This window comes from Thamnophis elegans, chromosome 5, assembly GCF_009769535.1.
Source record: "Thamnophis elegans isolate rThaEle1 chromosome 5, rThaEle1.pri, whole genome shotgun sequence".
In the NCBI taxonomy this organism is placed as follows: domain Eukaryota; kingdom Metazoa; phylum Chordata; class Lepidosauria; order Squamata; family Colubridae; genus Thamnophis; species Thamnophis elegans.
The window spans coordinates 42,831,515-42,852,014 of NC_045545.1; the positions used below are offsets into that span (position 1 = coordinate 42,831,515).

The 20,500-nt window shown below is 37.9% G+C and overlaps 1 protein-coding gene across 2 annotated transcripts in view; it reads right to left on the bottom strand.

Annotated features, from left to right (window-relative positions):
* Positions 1-20,500, bottom strand: part of ST3GAL3 (ST3 beta-galactoside alpha-2,3-sialyltransferase 3) — a 249,939-nt gene that overhangs the window by 27,355 nt on the left and 202,084 nt on the right. For both annotated transcript variants that reach the window (XM_032218673.1, XM_032218672.1), the window contains one exon: positions 4,651-4,797. In XM_032218673.1, coding sequence (XP_032074564.1) covers positions 4,651-4,797 — 147 coding nt within the window. The remainder of the gene's footprint in view (positions 1-4,650; positions 4,798-20,500) is intronic.

Genomic DNA, 20,500 nt, shown 5'->3' on the forward strand with positions numbered 1-20,500 from the left:
CCAAGGGTGATTAGACACACAAGGAATTTGTCTCTGATGCAGATGCTCTCAATATACATGCAAAGCAACAGAGTTCTAATTATCATAATAATACCAATAAAAGGGGGTAGTAAAGAAAATAAGAATATTATAGCCATACATCATGGGTAAATATATAGACATCAGATAGTACTATGAGAGTTAGATGCTCAACGAAGGGAAAAAAAAACCTGTCCCTGTGACTAGTTGTTTTGGCATGCAATGCCCTATAGCAGTGTCCTGAGGAGAGGAGTTGGAACAGTTTATATCCAGAATGTGAGGGGTTTGTAGATATTTTCTTAGCCCTTCTTCTGACCTGCGCAATATACAGGACTTCCATGGAAGACTGGTTGGTTGCAATTGTTCTTTCCGCAGTCCTAACTGTCTGTTGGAGTCTGTACCTGTTCTGTACAGAGGCCGAGGTGGCGCAGTGGTTAAATGCAGCACTGCAGGCTACTTCAGCTGACTGCAGTTCTGCAGTTCGGCTGTTCAAATCTCACCGGCTCAGGGTTGACTCAGCCTTCCATCCTTTCGAGGTGGGTAAAATGAGAACCCGGATTGTTGTTGGGGGCAATATGCTGACTCTGTAAACCGCTTAGAGAGGGCTGAAAGCCCTATGAAGTGGTATATAAGTCTAACTGCTATTGCTATTGCTATTGTTTGGTGGCTGTTGGGTACCAAACCAGGGAGTTATAGAAGTACAAATAACAGAACTCTGTAATTCCTCTGTAAAACGGTATCACCAGCTCCTGGGGCAGTCTGAACATCCTGAGTTTATGTAGGAAACACATTCTTTGGTGTTTTTTTAATGATGGTTCTAACGTTGGGTGTCCATTTCAAATCATGGAAGATTATAGAATGTAAAACTTGAAGGACATTATGTAAATTTATTCATGAGTAATCTCAATAAATTTTCCTTCTCCACCTGCAGTCTGTAAGATACTGTGTTGCAAGCATTTTTTGGCCTTCACATAATACAAACTTCAAATAATAGAACCTAGTAGCAGGAAAAGGCATTTATTTCTATTCTGTACTAAGATTATACAGTATCACCCAGATCTTCATATGGAGGGGCAATCTCCACCCAGCTGCAAACAAATGCAATTAATTAGCTTTATGTGTATTCAGAAGAAATTCCCCAGAAATGAGTCATTAGGTTTTTAAAGGGTGTCCAGAGATATGTCAAGTAGACATTGCGTGTAAATCAATGACACACCTTGTGTTAGGGAACACACGCTGTAGCCTGCAGGTCTGTTCCCTCTAAGACACAGCACAATAGAATGGCTGGTTGATGGACATTCCCAAAGAGTTTCCTATGAATAAATACACATACTCTTGGAACATCAGGAAGAGAGTTTCTATTTATTTTTTCTGTGTAAAACAAATAGAATTTGGGGAGGGGCTGTTTCAGCTTCTTGAAACAAGGACTTGGGCTTAACAGGGGGTGGGAAGACACTGTTCTACCTGTTCTATGCAGGCAAACTATCCCCTTTCTTTGATTTGATTATTCCATTGATTTATTAAATTACAAAGGCATTTGACCTATTTTCTGCTTTTTTTTTGTACAAAAAAAAATCCAGGTAATAACTATGTGCAAAACACATCTCGGATGCCTTTCCTTCATAAACAAGTTCAGTCCTGTTTAGAGGCAGGGGAGACTTTAGCAGAGTTTAGTTTTATTTTTAAAACAATTTAGACTTGGTATTATCAGGAATCTCAACTTAAAACACACTCTAAACCAGGGGTAGTCAACCTTTTTATACTTACTGCCCACTTTTGTATCTCTGTTAGTAGTAAAGTTTTCTAACTGCCCACCGGTTCCACAGTAATGGTGATTTATAAAGTAGTGAAGTAACTTTACTTTATAAAATTTATAAAGCAGAGTTATAGCAAACCCCTACCGCCCACCATGAAAACTGGAACGCCCACTAGTGGGCGGTAGGGACCAGGTTGACTACCACTGCTCTAAACCAATGTCTTTACCACTAGTTTAAAGCTGGCTAGTTTCACAGCTAAAACTAAAGGATTATGCTGATCGTAACCTAACAGTTATTTTCTTCTACTTAACTAGGAAGACATGAATAGACTTTTTTTTTTTGCTTACAGTGCAATTAGGTCTGTGATACTTGGGCTGCAAAACTCCAGATGACAGCAAAAAGTTTTTTAACCCCCTTAATGCTTGGCTGTCATCAAGGAATTCACTGAAGACTGGACACCCAGGTAGCTTTATGTGTGTTGGGCTTTGCTAGACTCCAACCTTCTGACAAAATAATTCAGAAAAGTCAGTCCATCCAACGGTTCTTTTAGGTTTCACTGTCTTCCTAGTGAATCCCAAAGACTGAGTGCTAAAAGTAGAATTTTTAACTCCAATTAAATTGCTTAAGGTTTTAATACACATGTAACTATTAACCATGAATAGAAATAATACACCCTCCTGAGAATTCCCTCATATTTAGGTGTCCCAAAGCTACAATGGTTAATTTTTTGCTCTCCGTCTTGATGCCATCATACTTCTAAATTTTGCACATATCTGATCAAATATTACTATCCAAAAATTTAGCACAAACAAAAATAGTTGTTTATAACAAATAGTGGAATGAGACATCTTGTCAATAGGTATGATGTAACATGACACATGTATTTTCTTCATGTAAAGAAAAGTAGAATTATGGTTATCAGTTTGTTCATATCAAAGGATTCAAATAGCTTTCCAAAGTGCAGGGCAATTGGAAAAATGTGTGCCCCTTTTTTGTGGGTCATGAATGATGAAATTTGTTTTACCTCTTTTCTTATCATTTGTGTAAGCAATTGGTTTTGGAGCATCTCATTTTACTTTCCTGGGAGAAGCAGAAAATGTTAAAGGCAGGTTACTATCCTTTTTACCTTTCAACTTAAATCTCAGATGACTACCAATTATTAAGAATCATTAATATTAAAAAGAAGCAACAGAAATGCAATTCTCTCATTTAGTTAGTTCATCATGGAAAAGGTTGAAAAATAAATGATGGACATTTGCAAGCAGATGGTTCTCCTAACATTAGAAGTGAAACCTAAGGGAACTTGTGTCTCAGAAGTAAAGATGAATCTTATCCCAAAGAACAGGTACGTGAAAAGGCAATCTATGTGGAATGGGTAGTAAGGAATTCATGCTTCATGCTAAAATGCTAGCTTAATAAAAAATAACCTTAGGGGAAAAAGATAAAAGATACATGGAAAAGACTGACCTTAATTTCTTTTCATAATGCTTTTCATACTATGGTGAACAGCTCCTCCATTAGACACAGGTTCAGTAAGTTTTAGAATTGAAGCCTCTTGATGTCTTTATCCTTAAGAGTTTTATTTCTCCAAGAACTCTGTCTACTTCCTCAGAATCCTGGTTAAACTATTCCCAGATATCACCTCATGATTTTACCCTCAGCATCTCTCACTAATGTTATCTATAAAGTGCCCTGCTAATAGCTCACACAATTCTCCTGACTCATCTTTCCCTAAAAGAATAAAAGTCATTGTAAAAAGGATAGCTGGAAGACACTTGCCTCCAGGAGTTGTGAATGCCCCAACACTGGAAGTCTTTAAGAAGATGTTGGATAGCTATTTGTCTGAAATGGTATAGGGTTTCCTGCCTAGGCAGGGGGTTGGACTAGAAGATTTCCAAAGTCCTTCCAACTTTGCTATTGTATTGTATTTCTTTTCAGCTGCAATAAGGCTAAAAACGTAATTCTATTTTGCTGCTATTATCATGAAAGTGTTGGTCCAAGCTTGAGGTGGCCACCATGTCTAGATGGATTTTCTTCTCATCTTTTGCCAGTATTGGTCTAGGCAACTCCTCTTGGACAGCTCCTTAAATAACAAGGAGGCCCCAACATTGGCACAGAAGGAGAGCTGTTGTAAGTTTTTTTTTAATCAGATGCAAGACTTTGTATGGTTATTATTTTATGCAAAACATTGATTTTCAGATTGTTAAAGCATGTACGTATATGCATATTGATGAATACATCTGTGTAGTCATATCTTTTTCCCAAAGGACTTGAAAAAATGTAGCTTTGTTTAGGATCTCCAATAAAAAATATTCACATCCCTGCAAAACTATAGTCTTCAGTTTTGTTCTTGGAAAGTCTGTTAAAAATTATTTAAAAGCAATTTGAGTCTATTCAACATACTGTATAACTGAATTAGTAATAGTCAAGCAACATAGCCAACTTCATTAAATGTCTTATTTAATTCTTTAAGCTGCTTTTCTTACTTTTTTTGTCACAGCTATTCAGGAAATGTAACCTGCAGGCAGTTATGTGAAATAAACTATGTTATTTGCATGAATCCTTAGAAGTACAATGAAGTACAATGAATCAGGAACTGCTGAACCTGCTTGTGTACTTTGTAAAGAAAACAATAATTTTATAATATATTTTGTTTCACTATAAGAAGCCTGCAGGATCAAGCCAAGGACAATCCACCAACCTATTTCCAAAAATAAGCAGTTGATGCCTGGTAGGCCCAAATGAAGAATAGGAAGATAAGATATCCTTTTGTTTCCTAGAATTCAAAGGATTTTTTAAACTTCTGAATATAGATTAAGCTATGAAGCTTAATGTGATTATGAAGGCAATATATTCTAAACCTCAAATTCCTTACCTCTTTGATGGCAGACATCTTGATGTTCTCATAGTAATGTAGTGGTGCATTGGGAGAGTTCATGTCATAACCAAATCCAGCCACAGCTACTTCATCACAATTGTGGAGCACCATGGTAATTGCTACACTTCCCAGAGTAGGAATATTCTGTGGAGGAAAGGAGAATGAAGCAAAACACAAATAATTAAGATTTTGTTTTCTTAAGTGCCAATCTGTGAACAGATCCCAAGTGGGAAATGTGGTGAGACTACTACATCTAGAGATAATATTTTGAGGAACCAGTCTAAAGCTCTATTCCAACACAGTGCTAAAGTGAATTACGTACCAGAATATGAAGTTAAGATTTCATGGTGATCGACAATAGAATAGGAATGCAATGCAGAATGCAGAGAAAGAAAGAGGAAAAGGAAAGACATCAAATGTAATGGCTATAGAAAAAAAGTGATAATACATAATGTATGTATATGTTTGTTTTGTTTTTCCCTTTTATACACATTTTTGTGTCTTGTCTAGTTCTGTTCTACTTTTGTATTACTTTTTCTTTTTTTCTTTTTCTTTCTTTTGGAGTTTGTTTTTTAACCTTTTGAATAAAATAAAATTAGAAAATGAAGAAAAAAAAGTGAGGTATCAGTGAATAGTTCCATAATTATCCAAGTCAAAGTTCAAAAATCACATTTCTGATGAGTGCTGACTGGTTTACAACAATTTTGGAGCAACTGAGAACAGTCAGACGAGAAAAGCAGGATTTCTAAATTAGGCATTCTGTAGTAAATGATCATTTTATGTATTTTAAAGAAGAATGAATTATACATATTCAAGGATGTGAACATATATTCAAAGCTTAACTAACTGTGGTACTATAATATGAAATGATAATGTGAAATGATAATTTACTGGTATAGGTAGTCCTTGACTTATGACCACAATTGAGCCCAAAATTTATGTTGTTAAGTGAGTGAGTTTTGTCCCCTTTTACAACCTTTCTAGACACAGTTATTAAATGAATCATTGCACTTGTTAAGATAGTAGCACAGTTCTTAAGTGAAACTGACTTTCCCATTGACTTTGCTTGTCAGAAGGCTGCAAAAGCTATTCATGTGACCCTCGGACACAGCAACCGTCATAAATATGAAGAAGTTGCTAAGTAGCTGAATTTTGATCACATGATCATGGGGATGCTGCAATGGTTGTAAGTGTGAAAATGGTCATGTCATTTTTATCAGTTCCGTTGTAACTGTCAGTGGTCACTAAATGAAATGTTATAAATTGAGGACTACCTGCACTTCTTTCTGACTAGTAACACAACCTTAACCAACCTGGGAATCTGCCAAATCAATGGAGGTCAATTCTAAAATTTCTTGACAATGGCCATGGTGGCTGGAACGTTCTGAGACTGGAATTTGTATGTGTGAAAGGCACTATAGGTATTAAGAGCATTATCAGATTTAGGATAATTTTTCTTCTCAGCAGAGATAGAAAAGTTCTATCTTTTGCTTGACTCCTTTCCTACTGCCTAGCTGGCTGAGACTGTAGTGCTACCAGCTGCATTAGGGAGTTATTCCTTGCAGGATCACCTTATAATGCTGCTGTTCACAAATCACAAAAAAAACTTTAGCAGAGAGTATACATAAGCTAGGCAAGCTACATGGAAGCATCTAGTTGATTTTAGCTAATCACAAAACCTAAGGAGTGCATAACCTGGTTACTATTAGGATGAGGAACTAACAGGAAACATTAGGGCTGTAGGTTAATCTGGGAAGTACAAACAACATAGCAGAAGGAGATTATGACATACAACTTTTTTGCCGTTCAGAAAAATACACAGATGTTTTCATTCCAAGAAATCACATGGAGTCAAGCTTAACTCCAAGAAGATTTTATGCATGCATGCACCCATACTTACTTTTAACCCCCGTTCCTCATGTTACCTATTAGGAGTTAATCTTGTCTAAGATTAAGCAGATAGGGTTCATTAAGGAAAAGATCAGTTGTTTCAGAACAGTGAAAATTCCAGGCACTGGATCCTAACACTGGGTGGACAATTCTAGACCTCAGTTAAACAAATTTATCTTCTTGTGTCTTCAAAAGGCACAGGATTGCCACTCCTTCATTGCCTTGCCAGTTTTATAAGCTACTGAAGTCATTTCTATGTCATTATCTCAGGAGATATCATTATAATTAAAATACATTTTTGAAGAGACATTTCTCATATCTACTTTGTTTATAAATTTTAGTTGTTTTTATTTCACATGGGAGATAGGATAATAGTAGTTGTTCAAGAAAATATTAATGGCAAGCAATTTCTTCAATGGAGTACTTCTTTTTGAGTTTTCAAGTAAACTCATTGTAATTTGCCTTGTTAAAATTAACCAACTAAATCTGGCTAACAGCAAAAGGTTATCATAAACACTTTCCTGAAAATTAATTTCAGTCCCTATCTCAAACACTTTATGGTTACTATAAATATAATCATGGAACAGAATGTAAACTATCAGCCTCACCACCCCCACAGACATATACTGGTAGATACACTACTTATATAATAAAACAGGTTTTATAAGTGGTCCTTGTCACTTATGATGTTCAGTCTCCTTCCAGCGATACCTTTCTCAGTAATCACCCATTTAAAAATAAATAGTGAATTTATAACACACTATCCAGCAATCATTTTTCTTTTTCAAACAACTTTGCAGGTATTAATTCAGGGATCTGATCTGTAAAATTTGTCACTAAAATACTTTAAAGACAGTATAGCAATTATTTCCAAATATTTTCAATGCCGACTTTCTGTTTGTAAAATTTGAAACACTATTAATGTCCCATTAAAATAAATTAAGGTATTATACCATATTTATACTATTTTTGGCACTGCTATGGAGAGGCAGTACCGTATTTGAATGTTCCCGCTGGGTAGATCTTTCCTGCAAGGACTAGTGTATTAAAATTAGTCTCAGCCCATCAATATACCATTAGCACAGTTCTTTTAATATATTTGAAAGAAAACCAAATATGTTTCTTCTTATTCCTCAGATGTTTAGCAATCAGTAACTCTAATAGGGTAGCAGAGTTTTTCAACTATCATACTAAGTTAAGGAGCAATTATTTGGTTTTTAGTCTGAATAGCTAGGTTGAGTGTCACAATATATGTTATATACAGTATCCCTTTCAACCAAATTGTTTCTTTAAGGGTACAGAATAGAGGAACGATTGCCTGGTACCCTATTTTCTATTTTACCCTATTATGTAAATAAGAGGGTTAAAACTGAAATAGCCAAAGTCCATTTCTCTTCAGGCTGGCTATGCTAATTATTCATAGTATTGTTTCCAGTGACTCAGGAAATTCTGTCTCTTTGGACATATAACTAATGAAACAGAGTGTATAAATTGTTGCCTCTTGTTCATACCTGCGTTTACCCCATTTTGCCAGTTAACCGTTTTTAGTATTTCATAATGTTTAAAAATTTTACTTATTGTTTTTTAAATGTATTTTTTGATATCTGAACCTATGTCTATGCTTGCTTTGATCTCGATGTAGGAAATGACTGGGAGTATATTGGATGCAAATTAAAATAGAATTATCCATAGTAATTTTCCAACAATGTTTATTGCAATAACAATATATAGCACTCCAAGTGCAAAATGGATTCTCATCAGTGATCTCAGGTGTCAAAGAGCATTTTAAGAGCTTTAACATTTCAGGCTGATATGATGGGTACATTATTTGCAAAATGTCAACTTCATGTGATGCAGAAATCTTTCCAGCTGCTGTATGAGAAAAATTGTAATGATCTCTGACAAGTTATTAGAAATTATTATTACATTATCTAAGGTAATCTGTTGGATCAAGATCTAATGAAGTCCAAAGGTTCCTAATGAAGGTATTTCTCTGGGTTCATGTTGTTAAATTTCAAGCATGGTATTCAATGCATAGGATAGAAACTATAGTGGTTAGAATAAATAGGTTGTAGGTGGCCCTGGACAACTGCTGAACAGGAGTTAAGGTCATAAGGCCAGGCAAAATAGTTCAAGCTGATATTAGAGCAGTGCTCATTGTTAAAGAAAGAGTATTTTAATGAGAAGAGAAGAGAAGAGCAATGTCTCTTAGAAAAATCCTCCTGTTTAATAATACTGTGTTTTCCCGAAAATAAGACAGGGTCTTATTTTCTTTTGACCCTTGAAATATGACCCTGGCCTCATTATTGGGGCGGGTTATTATTTTCTGAGGCATGTGAGAAGCAAGGTGCGCCTCTTACCTTTCCAGCTCCGTCGCGTTCCTCGCCATTGTGTCCAGGGAAGCTGCTGGTGAAAAAAAACCCTTCTCGTGAGTTCAAACTTCTTGAACTTGTGAGAAAGGTTTTTTTTTTACCAGGAGCTTCCCTGGACGTAACAGTGAGGAAGGTGACAGAGCTGGAAAGGTAAGTTGCGTGCCTCACGGCTCAACACCTCCCATTCTGCCCCAATGGTAAAGGCAGCCTGTCTGGTTTCCTTCCCTGCCATCCCTTTAGCGAGGGGTGGCAGGTTGGGGGGGGGAAAGCGAGATGCATGTCCTAACGCTACCGGAGCTCTGCTGCGTTCCTTGCCCTTTCGGCCTTGTAAAAAAAACCTCGCAAGTTGAACTCATTAGGTATTTTTTACCAGGGGCTTCCCTGGACACAATAGCGAGGAATGCGATGGAGCTGTCAGTCTTTGGTAGCGCTAGGACACGTGACTTGCTTCTCCCCTCTCTGCTACCCCTCGCGAAAGGGATGTCATGGAAGGGAACCAGGCAGGCAGCCGTTACCATTGGGGGGGTGGGAGTGAGAGGTGTTCTTTTTGCATGGAAGGGAATGGGGTGCGAGGCACATTGCTGGCCTGCCACCTCCCACCCACCCCAATGGTAACGGCTACCTGCCTGGTTCCCTTCCCCGACATCCCTTTAGTGAGCGGTAGCAGAGGGGGGAAAAGTGAGACGCATGTCCTAGCGATACCAGAGACTGACAGCTGTACTGCATTCCTTGCCCTTTCATCCAGGGAAGCCCCTTGTAAAAAAAACCTCATGAGTTCAACTTGCGAGGTTTTTTTACAAGGGGCTTCCCTGGACAAAAGGGAGCAGCAGAGCTGTCAGTCTCTGGTAGCACTAGGACACGTGTCTCGCTTCTTCCCCCCCAATCTGTCATCCCTCAGTAAAGGGACAGTGGGGAAGGGAACCAGGCAGGCTGCCTTTACCATTAGGGTGGGGTGGGAGGTGTTGGGCCGCGAGGCGCACCTCTTACCTTTTCAGCTCCGTCATGTTCCTCGCTATTGTTCCTCGCTATTGAACTCATGAGTTCAACTTGCGATGTTTTTTTTTACAAGGGGCTTCCCTGGATGAAAGGGCAAGGAACGCAGCGGAGCTGACAGTCTCCAGTAGTGGTAGGATGCATGCCTCGCATTCCTCCCCCCCCCCAATCTGCCACCCTCCTCTACATCGGTAAAAGTTATTAGAAATGAATCTTTGTGAGATTCCAAACAAATGAGAGAATGGGGGGAGGGAAACAAGGGCAGAGAAAAGAGAGAGAAATTGTGGGCCGACTGCCGGCAGAGCGTACAACCATAGAGTGTATGCCCAGAGCGGCCACTGCTGAAAGACTCAGCAGCCTACTTCCGCAGAAAAAGCCATGCTGGGATGGTGGCGGTGGCGATGGGCGGCAGCAGCGGAGGTGCCCTGGCTCTGCAGAGAGAGCTGGGCCAGGGCATCGTGAGGCTGGGAGGCGCGCAATCGGGGAGCGGAACAGCCGCCTGGCAAATCCCCTCTCCAGCTGGGCACAATGCTGCTCATCGACCTAGCGGTATCCTGAAGGCGCCAAGCAATGCGAGTGCCTTTGCTCCCTGGTTCCCGCGGCTTGGCACCTTCGGGATACTGCTAGGTTGGTGAGCGGTGCTCTGCCTGGCCGGAGGGGGGTGGTTGTGCAGGGGGTTTATTTTCAGGGGGGCTTATATTTTTGTCCATCTGAAAAATGTGGCATGGCCTTAATTTCAGGACATGTCGTATTTTGGGGAAAACACATAGTCTGTCCACAAAGTAGGGTTATAAACTCAAATGCTCAAGAAAACCAGACCATATAATGATCACAACTTTGTACAAACAGAAGCAAATTGTACTTTTTGCTATTGTACTTAATGCTAGTTGGATTCAACAGTTAATTGATTTATAGATAAAATTGGATTAGATTAAATATTGAAACCAGATCATCAAACAGCAGTTGTAAAGTTATAACTACTGTGCCATGGAGAGATCATGATTGAAGCAAAATAGTCCATTAATTCTGTGACAAGCACAATTCCTGTTGATGTTCCAAAGTACCTTGGTCCTTCTTTGGTTATTCTGAAGGTTACTACACAAATTAAAATAGCTTTATAATAATCTTTTCAAATAGTTGGCACATTGTGTAAAAACTGTAATAATATTTATTAACAAATATATGGCTTGAAAATCCCACCTTGAATACAACTGGGTGTGGACATCACTTGCTAAACACTTTTAAAATCAGAGTTGTATATATCCTCGGGGCACCTGCAGCTTGTAATCTTCTTCCCTCCCCTTTTTTTAGACTTCAAGTGCTTCAGATGTTGTTTTAGCAATGTTTGACAGCAACTGCCAAGAGGCAGCATTGTAATTCTTGCTATTTTTCCATACAATACTAAAAACCCATTAACTCATTGGTTTAATTCACTCATTAAACCAAACCCAAAGAAAATAATAATATATCCCTCCAAAAAGTGGATAATTCCAGAAAGTTTGGTTTGACATTTAGATGGCAATCTCTGTCCATCTAAATGAAAAAAGGTAGTTTCTTAATGCCAAAACATTTCCACCTCGATCTAAATTACTGCATTAAACTGTGCATAAAGGAAGATATCATATTTTTATTTTAGAAAAATATTATTCCATCTTTTACTCCCCCAAAGAATTTCAAAGGCAGACGCTTACTTAAAATAATACATTCTCATAATGTAGTATAAATGCATTGAGATAAAGAGGCAATTTTTAAATGATAAATGTTTCATTAGCAATGTTATTTATGATCTTGTATGGGCATAAATGTAAATGGAGAACTTCCATTCATATATCCGAAATCTATGAAAACAAATATATATATTTAAAAAATGGTTTTCTGCCTGGATGGCTCCCAGATTGAGGCATACCAGGGGTTGTGACACAATACATACATACATACATACATACATACATACATACATACATACATACCAGAGGTGAGTTCTACCAGTTCGCACCTATTCGTCAAATCTACCGATCCAGTTAGAAGAGGATCTACCAATGGACCCGGAAAGCAGGCCACACCTACAGAAGAGGTTCCAAAAAATTTTGAAACCCACCACTGCCACACACACACGCGCACGCACACACACACACAGACAGACAGACTGACTGACACAGAGAGAGAGAGAAAGAGAAAGGAAGGAAGAAATAAATAAATAAAAAAGAAAGAAAAAGAGTGAGAGAGAGATGAAAGAAAAAAAGAAAAAAGGAACAGAGAGACAAAAGGAAGGAAAGAGAGAGAGAGAGAGAGAAAACACATGGCCGGTAATCCACTCCCACCAGGTCACATGGCCAACAAGCCACTCCCACAAAGGAGGCCACATCCACAGAGTAGGTTCCAAAATTTTTTGAAACCCACCACTGATACATACATACATACTTACACACACACACACACACACACACACACACACATTCATACACACATATACATATATATATATATATATATTTGCTGGTCTTGTTGTATTTGGGTCTTTTCCCGTGTAAGATTGAAACAATCTCAATCTTACACGGGAAAAGACCCGAATACAACAAGACCAGCATATCTACACCCATGAAAATCTACGAAAACATTTATCTATCTATCATCTATCTATCTATCTATCTATCTATCTATCTATCTATCTATCTATCTATCTATCTATCTATCTATCTATCTATCTATCTATCTAATGAGACACAGTATTTTCCTATTTCCTAAATGATTCCAGTATTTCCATAGTATTCTTGCCTGTGTGATTGCAAAGATTCCTGCAGTTGGAATTCAATGCCTGTTAATCATTCTGCATAATTAAACAATGGAGAATTTTACTGGCTAGGGATTGGGGGGGGGTGCCTTTGAAGGATGCTATAACAGAATGGTGAGTTGTACTGTTCACAGAATTAATAGTTCAGGATAAAGTTAAGTTGAGACGCTCAGCATAAGAACATAAGATTATAAAAAGAATCTTAGATGGAGGAGTTAGGGAAGACTGGTTTTTCCAATCAAAATGCAAGCAGAAAGAAGAAGAAACCTTTGGCAGAGATAGCTTTTCCTAACTCTTTTCCCACTATTTATAGTCTGTTAATCCACTCTGGCAAACAAACAAACAAACAAATCGATCCTTCATAACTGAGAACAAGTACTCTGTGAAAGACTAGTCCAGGGGTAGTCAACCTTTTTATACCTATCACCCACTTTTATATCTCTTTTAGTAGTAAAATTTTCTAACCGCCCACCAATTCCACATTAATGGTGATTTATAAAGTAGGGAAGTAACTTTACTTTATAAAATTTATAAAGCAAAGTTACAGCAAACCCCTACCGCCCACCATGAGAGCTGAAATGCCCACTAGTGGGCGATAGGGACCAGGTTGACTACCACTGGACTAGTCTGTAAGAAACAAGTTTTCCTAACTCACAGCAGAAACATGTTTAATTATTTAAACCAGAAGTTAAAAGATCTACAGTTCTCAGAAAACAGATCAGCCACTGCCCACTAAAAGCACTCTGACAGACTGAATGTCAAGTCCTTAACATGTGGGCAAAATACCCTTAGGACTAAACTACAAAACAACCAGGAAGGTGACAATCCTATGAATCACTGAGACTTCCTGATCTCAGGTTAATCCCTAAGGGAATGGAAGCTGCCAGAACATGATAGAAGTATAAATCCATGACTTGAAATGTAATGCTAATGCAATAAATTTATTAACAAGCTTGAAGTAGCTTGTGGGACAGAAAGTCATTAATGCTTTTAAAAGTCCAACCTACAATTCCCAATTATGAACAAAAAATATAATGAACCAAACAATTTGAAAGTAATTTTAAAAGCTGAAAGGATCACTCACATCAAGTTTTCTAATTTTATTAAAATAAATGTTTACGTTTACTTTTTCACTTTTAGGTTACTGTTTTAGTCAATTTTATTCTGTGAGACTTATTTTTTATTCTATTTATTGTTTATTTTATTCTATGAGACTTATTTTTTATTCTATTCATTTTGTTTTTATTGTGTAAATTTTCTATGCTGCCCAGTCTGATTGGTTTCAGTCAGAAATACATCAGGAAATGTAAATAAAAACAACTAAAACAATGAGAACCCAGATAATTTCAATAGAGTCTCATGAATTTTTGATCAGTCTAGTGAGATATATTATTGGATATTTTAATAATCGCCTATTTTAAATTTGATTTAAGCAGCCTGTGAAAGCTGTTCATGTCCATGTGAAATTAAATGCTTATGTATATTAGTATTTGATGATGGGATGATTGAACACTAGGAATAAGAAAGAAAGGGCAATAATATCCATGAATAATTGATTTAAACAAATAACTTAGGCAACAGGATATTGTTATCTCATGCAAACAAAAGGCAAAAAATGCCAATAACTCACTAAAACTGGATCTTAAACCAAATTATGTAAGGAAAAATCATGTTGTTTCCCTCTACAGTAGAGAAAGCATTCCTTCAAGTATCTTTTGATACAAATCTAAAATGTTAAAAGCTACTTTGTTCTGCTTCCTAAATATGTAATATTTGTGTAAATGTTGCATACAATAATTACAAGGTTTGTACAGGCAGTCCTGGAGTTACAATGACAATTGGGACCAATGTGCAATATAATCATAAAGGGTGATGTCTTTTCTGTATAACTAGTCCCAGTATCCGTGGCACGACAAAACCGTGCTACGCAAAATAGCGGAGATTAAATCGCGTCGCTAAAGTCGCGACGTCATCACCGCACGTCATCACCGCGGCGACAGAAGGGCGTTCTTTGCCTCCAAAGGTAGCCCTCCTCCTCCAGCTGACAGCGGCAGCGGGCACGGGGCAAAGTGGGCTGCCCAGCAGCAGCAGCAGCCTGCGGGAAGGGTCCAGCACAGCCACGGGGGGCAGCAGGAAGCCCGCGGGGGCCCCAAGCAGGGCCGCCGACGCTGGCGGCGGAGGAGGACGCAGCAGCGGCGGCAGCTGAGGCTCTCCCGGGGCCGGCGAAGCGGGCTTGCCCGGCAGAGGCAGGCCGCCCTCTTCCTCAACAACATCTCCTTGGATGGGTGGCTGCCTCCGCCGGGCAAGCCCGCTTCGCTGGCCCGGGAGAGCCTCAGCCGCCGCCACTGCCGCGTCCTCCTCCACTTCCTGCTGCCCCCCGCAGCTGAGCTGGACCCTTCCCGCGGGCTGCTGCTGCTGTCAGCTGGAGGAGGAGGGCTACCTTTGGAGGCAAAGAACGAAGCATGTAGAACGCCCTTCTGTCACCGCGCTGTTGTCGCGGCGGTAGGGTCGTTTTTTTCTTAGCGCTTCAGACGCCGCGGATTTGCCTCCGCACTTATGTCGGCGCGGATAAGGGCATTGCGGTTTTGTGGTGGAACCCCAGTATCAAACTGTTCTTGCTTAATTACCCAGAATATTATTGGTAGGAAACCACACCACATTTTCTAGTCAAGGAAGTAAAAATATCCTCAGCTGTCCTCCTCTTTCTCATGCCACTAGCAAAGGCTAAGCAGTTGGTCAAGTTTTTAAACCAAGAAAAGAAAAATCTTGTTCAAAATCCAGTAAGATTTCCAACAGAGAGAACTTACAAGATGGTTTTGAACATAGCTGAGAATGTTTGTTCCATTTCACAGAATGCCATTCTTCCCTCAAAAAGTCCTTAAATTGACATCTGCTCCTGAACTGTTTAAAAAAAATGTGTTGCCTTGCACCATGAGATAAGTGGCCTATAAATTTAACAAATAAATAAATCACCAGTATTAAAGTCAGTTCTACCAAATATAGTTGGTAGTAGTTAATATATATACTTGTTGTAACAGATTACATTTTTATTGGTTTGGGTAAACATATTCATATTGTCAACAAAATTTCCAAAACTATTGCCAAGTAGATTTAACAGTTTTGGACAGCTCCAGTTTCTCATGCTGTAAGTGATTGATTTTACCCTAATTCTATGGATAGCATTTCTCACCAGGACAACAAACTGACTAAAATGATAGCACAAGCTTAGCTCGTGAATTACCAAGACCACACAATGAGTCTATTATCACTCCTAAAAAATAGATTCCAGACTGTACATCTGACACTATAGTGCAAAGAACAAAAAAAAAAGATAAACTCTGCACATATAAGACAGAAATAAGAAGAATTAATTAGAATAAATTGTGGAAGTTAATCAGCTCAAGTGAGATCATACTGTCACAAAAATAGTCTTATGGTAATCATACGGATATGTTAGTTCTAAAGCATATACAGCTTTGAAGTTTATAGCTAGCATGTTCCTTTTATTCCCCTAAACAGATAGGAAACTGGAATTTATTTGAATGGAGCAGAAGCATGGCCCCAAACTTCTCATGGATATTACCTAAATCATATAGCCCAACTCTTATTTATGTCCCAATTCTGATAGCATTAGGAAAGAGGAATACAATTTCCAGTCAAGAAGGCAACTCCACTAAATCTTCAGTGAAGCCAAATCTTCAATTAATGTCCTCATTTCCAAATCCAAAGACAGTTTTGCTTCAAAAATCAAGTGTCCCAATCTGGAATGGATCTTTCATCCATTGTCATTGCATAAGCACTATTGTACTTTGCTGTATTACTCAGATTCATCTGGAAAAAAGTATAGGTACAAAGTAGTTATAAATGTTCCTACACATACTTGTTAATAAATCCTGAATGAAATGCTATGGGATCAGCCTTGAACCATTACACTCTGCCTTCTCAGCCCTGTTGAAAAACCCTAAAATTACAATGCTAATTGGCAGCACATTCTTACCATATGTGGCCTGGTTATAGCACCCTGAAGTTTATTTAAGCTTGGAAAGAGGAATGGAATATTTCAATCTTCTATAAGGAATTCAATTTGGCCCCAGTTATTAAGGACATCATCTACTTCAAGCTGTGTGTTCCTATGACACCTTTTGGTATATCTCTGAATGTATTCATGATAGGCACTGTGAGAGAAGTCTGATTACACAAGCTTTTAATAATTATTTAAGACTTTTTGATCTAGTTCTGTACGCAAGAGAAAATTTCATAAATACAAGTTAACAAGGTCCTACCAAGTTGGTGCTAGGAGTGAATCTTCACAGTAAAGGCACTGCCCGTTTTTTTTTTTGGCTCACACAAGGAGCCTTAATTTCACTCTTAGTACAAATTTAATAGGACTGTGCTCTGTGTGTCACCCTCTCTGGTAGTGAACTTAATTAACAGCTGCCAGCCAGATTGAAACTATGATTGTATAAGCCTTCTAAACATCAAGATAGGAAGTATCAGTGAGCTATTTGGGATTACAAGGTTTGCATAAGTATAAAAAATAAGTACAAACGAACAGAAGCATTCAATGAAGACTGAGTAGGCTCAATAGTCTTTGAAAGGGCTAGCAATCTGAAAAGGAAAACAAACAAACAAACAAACGGGGGAGAATGGAATGGATTATCCTAAAGGTAATATTAGCTAGCCAGAGCTGTGATTGGTGCTGTTATGAATAGGATCACAATACATATCAAACTAGACCTTTGTTCATGATCCTTATGAACGTAACTCCGAGATAGAAAGAACAGAGCCCAGCAGAATGTCTCTTCAGCCCTCTGCATAAAATTTTGAAAACCCACATAGCTTCATGTCCTGAAGAAAATAACATGGCGGGCTAGAGGATTCTGGGAGTTGAAGTCCACACATCTTAAAGTTGTCAAACTGAGAAATGGTCATCTACACAGAAAGGAGGATGCAGTGCCTCTGCCAGATCTATTATAAAACCTCTGCCAAGTCCCTTCATGCTTTCCCTTATGGTTACATTGCATATTATTCTTATATAAGAAAGCACAGCCCACGAATGCATGAAGTCCTCTTGAATGGAAACATAAGATCTTGGCTTGGATCATTATTGTCATTATACAAGGAACATTGCCCTGATTTTCCAAATCTCTACACCTACATCATTATTTCATATTGTTTTTATATAAGTTCCCAGAACATTTAGTTTTTTGTTTGTTTTGTGTGACAGAGACCATTGGCAAAATCTGTTTTCTTAAAAGTCCCACAAACTGTTTAAAAAATGTCCAAACAGGCTTTTGTGAAATGAAACATCAGGTTTTAATTAAAAACCAACCTCCCTGGTTGATTTTTCCAAATATATCTATATCTATATCTACATCAACATCTACATCTATATCTAACAATTTATCCAATCCTCACAAAGTTAGATTCACAACATACTCTTCCACAGTATCTCATTTCGACTCCAAAAGACTAAAAACATTCCCCTTAAAAGTGATGCTGTGTAACGCTGCATGCGCATGCACAAATGGCCCAGTTGGGTCAAATATAGCTAAGGAACATGGGTGGGTGGGCGGGCCCTCCGGCACACCGTACCAGAACGGTGCCTGCTGCTCACAGCAGGCACTGGTACGCCCGTATTGGGACGTACTTCCCGGAACCCACCACTGTTTCATAGTAAGAGACCTCTTACCATGAGAGGGAAGGATGGGAGAGGGGAATAGTACAACTTTTATTTATTCCTGATATAGGAGATTACATTCTTATAAATATGCTAACAGGAAGATAACATATAACTTTAGCTCCTTTACTGCATCCTTTTACTAACCATTAGTATGTACATGCTTAGGCTTATGAAGCCACTAAATAAGGAAAAAAGTAAAATAAAAAAATAAAATGATGTGTTCTGAGATTACTCCTACTTAGCAAGTATTGAAAATTGACTTACTACTGTATGAGACTAGGCCTGTTGAGACAGCCAAAAAACAAAAACAGTGTAGCTTTTTGATATCTAGTTGTAACTCTTCCCCCCTCTCTTTTTCTTTCTATTTTTAGTGGGAAGAGTCATCTGCTCATTTTATCTATTAAGAATGTCAGAATGAAACAGTCAGTTATATATTAACAAATTCATCTCTATGAAACAAACAAGCAATATATTTTGAATAAGTAGTTAAAATACATCTATAATGAAATACATCTATACAATTTATCCTTGCCATTCCTTCGAATAAAAAAAATGCTAATGCTGGGAACAAGACCATGGAGTCCATCTGATATGACAACTCTTCCCTATAAAATGCTAAATTCAGGAACTGAATAGGCACAAGAGAACGGTCTTTGAAAATTACTGTTTTTTTAAAAATGGAACGGAAAAAGAAAAAGACGAATATATAGGTGTCAGAGATGCATGAAGTCATGTTCCTATTCTGTCAGTTTCACTATAACGGGTAAAAAGCAGTATATGAGATATTTACAAGACAATCTATATTGGCTCCCTCACTCAGCAACTTTATTCTGTTTTTATTACAGTTATATCCTACTGCAACCTGTTGATTCTTGAAATGTAAACTTTCACACAGTCTATTTAACATGCTAGAGAAATTCAGTATTACATTCTCTCAAGTCTAGGGCATTTAAATGTATTTGCAAGTATGATGGGCAAAGAATGAAAAAAAGAGCACAGTGAAAATGAATGTATCCTTATTATTACGATACTAGTTTAGTTTTATTTAGAGTCATGGATCAGCTGCCAGAGGAAACACAATATAGAGAATAGAGACAAAAAACTATTTTTTTAAAAAAATACTATATAATATTAACATGTAAAATTTATAAAGGATCAAGAAAGCTTATTAATCACAAAGATAATGTGAAAGTAATTGTACTGTGTAGATTATTAATATTTAAAAATTGCAAGGCCTAAATTGTTCCCTTTATACTTCCCAATAGCAATTGATTAACTATTTTCTACCTCTATGGAAAGCCTTCTAGAGATATTTTTCTAGATTGTCTTCTGCAGATAGACATTACTTTTCTAGTCTATTTGCCTCAGTACTATTATACAGGGAGTCCTTTAATTATGTCTTTAATTATAAAACCTGCCCGTTATGGTCACAAGGAGTGATGGCTATTAAACAAGACAGCCTCACTTAATGGCCCTTAAAGTCTCCCCTAGCCCCCAACTGAAGCTTTTCTCAGCACTGCACAGACCATTTCAGAGAAGCAGAAGAGAGCGGTCCTTCCCTTAGCCATGTGGCAGCTTCCTAAAAGAGCCCCCTGCAAGGATGGGGTGAAGGTTGTAGCATCCCTGCAATCAGTCTTAAAAGCAGAGGCCATAATTTAAAAATGGGTTTGTATGTAACTTCGAATGGCCGCTAAGTGAGGACTACCTATACCTACTTAGTCCATGTGATTATTTATTTCATATGGCATAACAAAATATAGCATTAACTGTTGCTTTTATTAGAGGCGATATTTTCCAGTGATAGCCTCACTTTATAAAACAGCTTCACCCCTCTGAAGTTGGACTGGTGACAACTATTGGCAACTTTATGAAAAATGGTCAAAAAAAGATATTTTTCCTTTGAAATCTGATGTTCCTTCATCCTGGATGGTATTGTTGATTGTTTAATGGTGATTACAAGTATTTTATTATCTAGTGTAGCTTTATCTTATTCTTGTTTTGTTTCTATATTATTTCTATTACTATAAACTTCCAGGAGTTTTTTTTGATTTTGGTAGCTGAAATAACTGTTTTGTTGAAAGGTGATAGCAATAGCAATAGCAGTAGACTTATATACCG